General features: G+C 48.0%; 1 protein-coding gene across 1 annotated transcript; it reads right to left on the bottom strand.

Annotated features, from left to right (window-relative positions):
* Window positions 1-1,773: 1,773 nt before the first annotated feature.
* On the bottom strand, window positions 1,774-9,452 carry htra3a (HtrA serine peptidase 3a; the record flags this gene model as incomplete). Its single annotated transcript, XM_079998931.1, has 11 exons — window positions 1,774-1,942; window positions 2,298-2,393; window positions 2,497-2,569; window positions 2,832-2,891; window positions 3,107-3,218; window positions 3,584-3,616; window positions 3,773-3,967; window positions 6,791-7,016; window positions 7,136-7,241; window positions 8,067-8,460; window positions 9,156-9,452. The coding sequence occupies 11 exons, from the start codon at window positions 9,450-9,452 to the stop codon at window positions 1,774-1,776; spliced, it is 1,761 nt and encodes a 586-aa protein (XP_079855057.1).

The following is a 9,452-nucleotide window of genomic DNA, read 5'->3' as shown; positions in this document are numbered from 1 at the left end:
GAGCGTCATTCAAAAGGTTACACACATACGTACACACACACACACACACGCACACTCTCTCACACGCAGACAGACAGACAGACACACACACACACACACTAGCATGGGGACCTGCTTTGGTTTTGAATGGGGCAGTGCATTCAATAAATCCAATAAATGCATTCAAACTCTTGATATGGAATGCAGCAACTCAAATATTGAAGTTTGCTATGACTCCTTTTTTTTTTTTTTCCATTATTAATTCCCAACTCCTCTGACTCCTCCACTCATCTCTCTCGCCTTCTTCCTGCCACAGTACAGTATATGTCAGTGTAAACATAGACAGTTGTGAGAAATGAACCCGGGGCAAACCAATTTTCAGTCTAGCGATTACACACACACACACACACACACATACAATGGACATGTCCCAGTTTAAAATGGTCAATCCATGGAACAGCCTGGACGTGTGGCATTGCATCATGCTCTAATTTGAACCAGCCTGCTCATTGAAGTGTGGGCAAGAACACACGCACTCATGCACGCAAGGGCGCGGGCGCGCACACGCACGCACGCACGCACACACGCGCACACACACACACACACACACACACACCCGACATCATTCCATAGGAAGTTTACAGTGACAAACCACATTGTCCCGGAACGACGTTGTGCCAAGGGAGGGTTTGATCCCGGACCAGACAAGTCAAAAAATTCCAGAATACCAAGTCACTCTGAGACAGACCTGCAGCCGCCGCAGAGAGCACGTTTATTCGTTTTGCCGGCGCTTTTCTAAAATTGTAGCCATGTATATTTACTTTTGTCCTTTCATCTCAAGGCCGGTGAAGGTCTTCGCAGATGAGTGGAGCCCAGGTTGCCGATCCCACGCTGAGCTGTGGCTTTCGGGGCAGGACGAGGCGGCCGTAACGTTAACACCCGGCTCGCCGCTCCAGCGCATCTCGATGGGAAACACATTACATTCCGGGCCGCGGTGACATTTTGTATTATCTAGGACGTCCCGAGATTTCACGCCGTGCCACGATCCACCACCAGAACCGTATATGACCGGCGTGACGTCCAGGTGCCGCTGCGAGTTTGTTTAAATTAGCAGAAGGTCCTTCCAAGACAAAGACGGGGGAGAAAGTGCAAATAAAGACTCGCCTCGCCCGCCGCTCGACACATGGGCGGCAGCTGGGGGAAACATAGGAACATAGATGGACGGACGTGCAAAGTAAGGTTCATCCACACATCCCTGTAGGGACAGAGAAACGTCATTGAAAACCTTGTATCCCAAATGCAATTTGGGGTTTTTTTTGTCTCAGATGTGATGACTCATAATCCAAACTGTAAGATTATGAGGTGTCAGGTAGCCCTTATTTTACTTTGCAGTTAGTAAATCATTTTTTTACACAAGGAAGCACTATATGAATACTCATTTAAGGAGCAATGTAAACGTGTGAACCATTCATTTTCTCTCTTTAACATAAATTGGGAAATTGGGGAAGAAAAAAAAAAAAAAGAAAAGGCAAACGTCCTCTGAGGCCGCTTTCATTGAGGTTGCCCCCCAAAAAAAAAGAGAGAGAAATTTCAGGTCTTTAATTAAATAAAAATTTTAACATCTCCGCTCCGGTCTGGAAAGCGGATGCGACTACAAGAAGGAGATGAGGGGGAGAAACATCATGTTAGTGCATTTTTTCAAGCTGCCATCGAGTCCAGCCCAACAGCGGTAAGACGGCGGACACTCAACGCACCACGCGGCCCGCCGTCCCGTCCCGTCCCGTCCGGGGCGCGTCACTTCATCGGGGCCGGCGGCAGGATGTTGAAAAGCAGATTGTCGCCGCCGCGCCGCACTTCCAGGAGGAGAGCCTGGTCCCCGAGCAGCGAGCCGTGGAGGTCCTCGGTCGACAGCAGGTGGCGGCCGTTCAGCTTCACGATGACGTCGCCCGTCCTGATCCCCCCCCTGGAGACACAGGCGCCCTGCGCTTTTTTAGAATGTTCCAACCCCTCCGTGCAGCGGCCTGAATCTAACAGGGGCCTCGGCCAGAAATGTGAGATTGCGCATAAAATATTTAAACCGGCAAAGAAGGAAAGCGGTGTCCAAGGTTGGACGTGATCGTGATCATCATTTTTATGTGCCGTAAAAATGCTAAAGAGATGTGCTAAAATGTCATCGCTCCCGAGGAAAGAGAAGTTGAAAGGAGTGAAAAATGAAGATCACAGGTGCTATTTTGGCTGCGTTCTGGCTCATCGTGTGTGCGTGTGTGTGTGTGTGTGTGTGTGCGTGTGTGTGTGTGTGTGTGTGTGTGTGTGTGTACCTGTCAGCAGGAGAGTCCGCTATGACCTGGTGCACCAGAATCCCACCGCTGACGTCAGGAAAGTCGGGGTTGTCCCGTTTTAACTCTGCAATTAGACTTAGTTGCAGAGTACATGGCGATCGTGGTGATATGAGATGGAGCAGGTCGCCGGACGGGAATTTATTTCATGGTAAAAAAAAACATTTACAAACAAACTCACACTTCTGAGAGAGTAATCATCTGGATGCCTAAGACGCGTCTCTTCGCTCCCGCCACACCTGGAGACAACACATCTGGCCATTACCAGGGAGGGAGCCTTCGTCATCATCATCATCATCATCATCATCATCATCCTCATCATTTCTTGGGGCTAGGTCTTATTTTGTCTGATATTTGTGCAGTAGGAAGTCCTTCTTCCTAGGCTCATGCACATCATCATTGTTAATAGGTTTCAAGGAACAGTGTTCAGATAAAATCCTTCGGCTTAAAGTCAAAAAGTGCCTTTCCTCTTCCATTCTGACCAGAGGATGGAAGTGTTCACCTCATGTTTCTCACCTGTATCGGGTGGAGGCTCCTCTGCTTGGTGGTGAAGTGTGCGTTGCAGTCTGGCCTTATCTGAAATAACAGCCGCCCCCAGACATGAGACACGACCTCACCAAAACACCTTTCTCTCCGAGCCAGGATTAAAGAGGTAAAACCAACGCCCATCCCATCCCATCGCGTCCCGTCCCGTCCCATCCCATCCCATCGCGTCCCGTCCCGTCCCGTCCCGTCCCATCCCATCCCGTCCCGTCCCGTCCCGGCCCTCCGCACGTGCTTTCACCTCGAACCTTTTTGTTTCGTCAGCGACTCGGTGAGAAAGAGGTTGATCCGGTCGGAGGGGATAGCGAAGGAGATCCCTGCCGTGACCTTCAGAGTGTTGATGCCGATCACCTCCCCATCCTGAAAGGAAGCACATAGAACTCTGGAAGGAACCCCCTGTCTACGGGTAATAGAATACAGCGTGCTTATATATTTAGGATATTAGCATATTTAACGTTTTTAAAAACCTTTTTCCATGCCATTGAAATATAGAGACTTTAAATCTAACTTCAGACCTTATTTGCACAGACAAAATGCGCAAATAATGCTTCCACAAAATTATAAATAAATATAATTTCAAAAATGGAATTACAGCAAAAAATAAATAGTTAAGGGGTATTCCCAAACATCATTTACGATGAATGAATACTTTAAATGCCTCTTAGAACCAAACGTAAGACTTTTTAAGGACCATTGATGACGGACAGCCTGAGGACGGGACTCACCAGGTTCACCAGAGGTCCTCCAGAATTACCGTACTTCAGAGCGATGCAGTAAAAGAGCAGAGAGACACAAAAATAGAGAGAATATCACCGAATATTTAAAAGAAAATGAAAATCTAAAATGCCTCCTTCCCACAACATTTTCATTTGCTGTGCAATTCTGGCGTCGCCCTCATGTGCGTGTGAGCTCACGTTAATGATGGCGTCGGTCTGGATGTAGCCCATGTCGGAGTCCCTGATGCCCAGCTCCTTCCCGTCCCTCTGGGTGGTGCTGACGATGCCCGTGGTGACGGTGTTCTGCAGCGCGAAGGGGCTGCCGATGGCGACCACAAACTCCCCCGGTCTGAGGTCAGCCGAGCGTCCCAGGGAGAGGACGGGGAGCTTCTTCTGCTCAGAAACACACACGCCGCGCACGCACGCACGCACACACACACACACACACACACACACACCCACACACACACACACACACACACACACACACACACACACACACACACACACACACACACACACACACACACACACACACACACACACACACAGGGATAGCACTTAGAGAGATTATTGCGATGCCGTCAAGTACAAGTGAGAGACTAAGAGAGACATAGATTCAATTGAATTCAAAGGCTTTATTGACATTGGGAGACACATACACATATACTGACAAAGCAAGTCGAAAAACAAAAATTGAAAAAAGGAACATACACGACATAAAACATACTGCATAAAAATGTGTATGTTTCAGTGAAATAAAACAGTTGAGTGAAGATAACCTAAAGAAAAAAACAAAAATTTTTTAAACAAAGCTGTTAAAGATATACAGAAAGTAAGACAACATAAAAATAAAAGGAAAATGTAAATGTTGCAGTTAAAAAACAAAAATACAAATATGTGAAGATAGCTTAAAATTAAACTAGAAATGTTTTTACAATGTGGTAAAATATATAGGGAAAACTAAAGGCAACCAACTGTAAAATACAGAACAGCCACAACATTAAAACCACCAATAATAACCACTAATATTGTGTAGCTCCCCCTGGTGTCGCCAAAACAGCTCTGACCCCTGGAGGCATGGACTCCACAAGACCTCTGAAGGTGTCCTGGGGTATCTGGCACCAAGACGTCAGCAGCAGATCCTTTAAGTCCTGGAAGTCGTGAGGTGGGGCCCCCATGGATCGGGCTTGTTGTTCCAGCACATCCCACAGATGCTCCAGCAGATTGAGATCTGGGGAATTGGGAGGCCAAGTCAACACCTTGAACTCCTTGTCATGTTCCTCGAACCATTCCTGAACATTTTTTCCAGTGTGGCAGGACGCATTATCCCGCCTGAAGAGGCCACTGCCATCAGGGAATACCGTTGCCATGAAGGGGGGTGTACATGGTCTGCAACAATGTTTAGGTAGGTGGTACGTGTCAAAGTAACACCCACATGAATGCCAGGACCCAAGGTTTCCCAGCAGAACATTGCACAGAGCATCACACTGCCTCCACCGGCTTGACTTCTTCCCATAGCGCATCCTGGTGTCATCTCTTCCCCAGGTAAACAATGCACACGCACATGATGTCGAATAAAATGTGATTCATCAGACCAGGCCACCTTCTTCCATTGCTCCATGGTCCAGTTCTGATGCTCACGTGCTCATTGTAGGTGCTTTCAGTGGTGGACCGGGGTCAGCATGGACACTCTGACCTGTCTGCAGGTGCACAGCCCCATACACATCAAGCTGTGATGCACTGTGCGTTCTGACACCTTTCTATCATAGCAGCAGAAACTTTTTCAGCAGTTTGTGCTACAGTAGCTCTTCTGTGGGATCAGACCAGACGGGCTGGACTTCCCTCCCCACGCGGATCACTGAGCCCCTAGGCGTCCATGATCCTGTCGGCGGTTCACCGGTTGTCCTTCCTTGGACCACTTTTGGTAGGTACTAACCACTGCATACCAGGAACACCCCACAAGACCTGCCGTTTAGGAGATGCTCTGACCCAGTCGTCTAGCCATCACAATTTGGTCCTTGTCAAAGTGGCTCAGATCCTTACGCTTGCCCATTTTTCCTGCTTCCAACACATCAACTTCAACAGCTGACTGTTCACTTGCTGCCGAATATATCCCACCCCTTGACAGGTGCCATTGGAACAAGATGAGCAATGTTATTCACTAAACCCTATCAGTAGTTTAAATGTTGTGGCTGATCGGTGGATGGACAGATATGTGAAGATAGCCCAAAATAAAAAAATAGAAAAGTATAAGTCTATATGTCTACAGACAAGTGAAGGGAGATACTAAACTGAAGAACTGAACAGAGATGAACGAGAGAAAGAAAACGTCACCACTGACAGAACTGTCCAAGTATTTCAGATATGGGTGAGAACCCAAATAGCATCACACACGTCTCTCTCTCTCTCTCTCTCTCTCTCTCTCTCTCTCTGAGTCACAGAGCTTGTGTTTACGTGAGCGTCACCACTACCGCTCAAGCGGAATACCTGGATATAACAGGATCAGACCATGGCATCATCACCAGATAAAGCCAGTATGTAGTATATACTGTTTATATATATATATATATATATATATATATATATATATATATATATAAATATATATATATAGTAAAGTACTGCTTTGTCAGTTGTCCTGTGTTTGTCTACTTTCCTGTTTTTTGTCATGTGATTGCACCTTGCACCAAAAAACTGTGATGAAGTGTTTCTAGTTCTGATTCAAGGGATCAAAACTTATAAAAAAAAAAATGATATTTATAATGTTAAACATGGCTTACATGTGCTCATAAATGCTTCAATCCATCTTTGCTCCAGTACTATATCCAAGTTGTTTGGATAAGGAGAATATGTATGTTCAAACTTGTTTTTTTTGGCATGTTTGTGTGTGTGCAGGGCAACACACACAAACAAGAACCGTTGCCCGGTTGCCTCCGGCAACAAGGACCATGTCATCCATCCTATGTGGTCTGGTTGCCCAGTTGTCATATGTTAAAAATAGATCAGTATCACTTAATTATAAAATCATTAAAATTCTACCAAATCATTAAATAAAATTTCAGTTTTGGCAACCAACGGCTGATAAGTGGTTGCTGGCAAGCACTCGGCAAGCACTTCTAGTAGTTAGTGTCGGGCCTTGATGTGTGTGTGCGTGCACGTGCGCGTGTGTGCGGGTGCGTGCGCGCGAGTGTGTGTGTGTGCGCGCGCGTCTACCTGAGAGTTGACCTTGATGGTGGCGATGTCCGACTTCCTGTCCACGTCCCTCACCACGGCCTCGTACGCGTCGCCGTCGGGGAGCCGCACGCGGAGCTGCGGCCGCCCGGTCGCCGAGGCGGCGGTGGTGGTCACCACGTGCGCGTTGGTCACGATCAGACCCGAGTGGGACACGACGAACCCAGAGCCGCTGGAGAGAGGGACGTGGCGGCCAAACACAGGATGTCTGGGGAGAGAGAGAGAGTGTGTGTGTGTGTCTATTTTACCACCAAACTGAGCTCAACATGGGCTTCCCTCTCCCTCACTCCCTCCCACACACACACACACACACACACACACACACACCTCAAGGAGAGCTCGATGTGCACCACGGCCGGCGCTATCTTCTCCACCACGTCGGCGATGAAGTTGAACTTGTAGCGGGGGCTGCTGGGATGCAGCAGAGCACCACCTGCGCTGACACGAACACAGAGCTTCATCATCGCCCGACGTCCCACCGCCCGGGTCACCGGTCGGCATCCCAGCTCTCGGGTCGCCATGCCGTGGCTGGGGCGGTTTTGGGATTCAGGTTGCACTGACGTGGAGGGGGAGGCCCGATGTTGATCCACTAATTACTTCCAGGCCTTAAGGGTTTCTCCTGGTGCTTTAATGACCACGCCGGAGATTCTCGGCGTGAGAGTGAGCAGGACTTGTTTATTCCGAGTAATAGCTCTTCAGACTTACGTATTAAGGATTTACACATGACAGAGTCAGGTGAGAGAAGCATTGAGGACACCGGACAGCGGATCCTTCAGTGGCGGAAAGTAACACAGGTACTTAAGTACATTCTTCAAGTATCTGTAATGACTAATTATTCAGAATTCAAATGATTCCATTTTGGAGTAAATTCAATGAACTACATTTCAAAGCAAATATCTATACTTTTTATTACATTATAGTTTGCTACATTTTTGTTTTTTATTTTTATCAAAATAAATAAAGAGACTTTAATTTGTTAATTCAGCATTTCTCAACGACGATTCATTAGGTTCATATCCAAGTTAGTTACTATCACTATGGCACCACTTGTACTATTTTATTGTAAATTATAATCAGGATCTGAATGAGCACTCACATGCAGAAAGAAGAAAAGGTACAGTGGTACTTTATGAAGTATCATTGGCTATATCAGGCACTGGAAGCACTACTACTACTTACTACTACAGTACAGTACTTATATACTTTCACTAGTACTTCTTCTAACACCGGTTCCATCATATTTTAGGATTTGTCCTACCTGTGTCCTGGGATGCCTCACAGGCTCCCTTGTGCACTTGGGTGATTGCAGGTCTTCCCTTCTGCAGAGCTTTGCGGCTCGCTGCTCTCATTTTGCACGCATTCCCGTAGCTTTTCCCATCACTGGCGCACACCCTATGCGCCGTCTTGCACCGGCAGACCCCACCCCGGGACCCCCCTCTCCTCTTCCCCGCACCGGGCTGGGCGCACTCCAGTCCCTGGCCGCAGGGAAGGGCTCCCTTGCGGCCGCAGGGCTCCCCCTCATCCGCGGAGCAGACCAGGCAGCAGTTGCACCGGTCCTGGGTGAACCCGCCGGGGCAGCTGGGGCTGGCGCACTGGCTCACGTCGCACCGGGGGGAGCACTTGTTGGACCGGGGCGCCGCTCCGGTGTGGTCCTGGAGAGAGATGAGTAAAACTGCAAGGGGAAATAAATGCATTTCTTCTTTCTTTTCTAGAGGAGCTCGAATGCGTGCAATTAATTTATCAGCGATTTACTAATTTATTGGCATTATTTGGTGTCCTCCAAGCTGCTGCAGTGGGCTCCTCTGTTCCTCCGAAAAAGCAGGTGATCTCGCAATGTTTTTTATGAGTTTGTGAACTTGCTGCCATCCATCTGACTTTCACTTTTCTTTTTGTCAGAGACAGCCCCAAAATTAAGCATCACTTTTTTCCCCCAGCATGGGCCAAAGCCTGGGCTCAGCTGAAAAAGCTGGCTTACTCCACCTAGTGGTCACATGGATAAACATCATGTAGAACTATAGAAAGTGAGCACATTTTTATTCATAGATAGATAGATAGATGGATTAATTTTATTTTGCCAGATGCACATAAACAGAAACTGGATATCATGTCTTATGTGTTTGTTGTATAGGCTTGCACGCTGACATGTACTGTGCGTCTTTTACCAGTCGATCCCGTCCCCAAACTAGGGCCATTTGATTTACATCTGCTGTGTGGTACAATCTCCTGCAGCTCCTACCAGGGAACAGGACTGCACTGCACCCCCTGACCTCCGTCACCGAGTAGAACATGGACGTTGACCACGGCAAGCAGCTCCAGTTCCCATTGGAGATCGGCAGCCGGTCACAACCTCAACCGAGTCGGTGCTTCCGTTAGATTTGCATGTGCGGTGCGGCACAGAGACGTCTTCACAGCTCTGCAACCACACCCGCACAAGTCTCCGGCAGACGGCCTGAAGGTACGAGGCTGCACGGATGCAGGGATGTTTCAGGTGGGAACTCGACCAGGTGCTCCAGAAGCCGGCAGAGGTACCGGAAACTAAAAGGCAGGAGGTGAAAAGAGGATGCCCCAACGTAGGCTCAGAGGTAGAGTGGATCATCTTCGTCAGGCAGAACCCCACCGACAGTAAAGTAGTGGAGTAGGGCAT

This window comes from Zeus faber, assembly GCF_960531495.2.
Source record: "Zeus faber genome assembly, chromosome: 4".
NCBI classification, from domain to species: domain Eukaryota; kingdom Metazoa; phylum Chordata; class Actinopteri; order Zeiformes; family Zeidae; genus Zeus; species Zeus faber.
The sequence above is the reverse complement of the archived record's forward strand: the minus strand, read 5'-3'. Positions and strand labels throughout refer to the sequence as shown.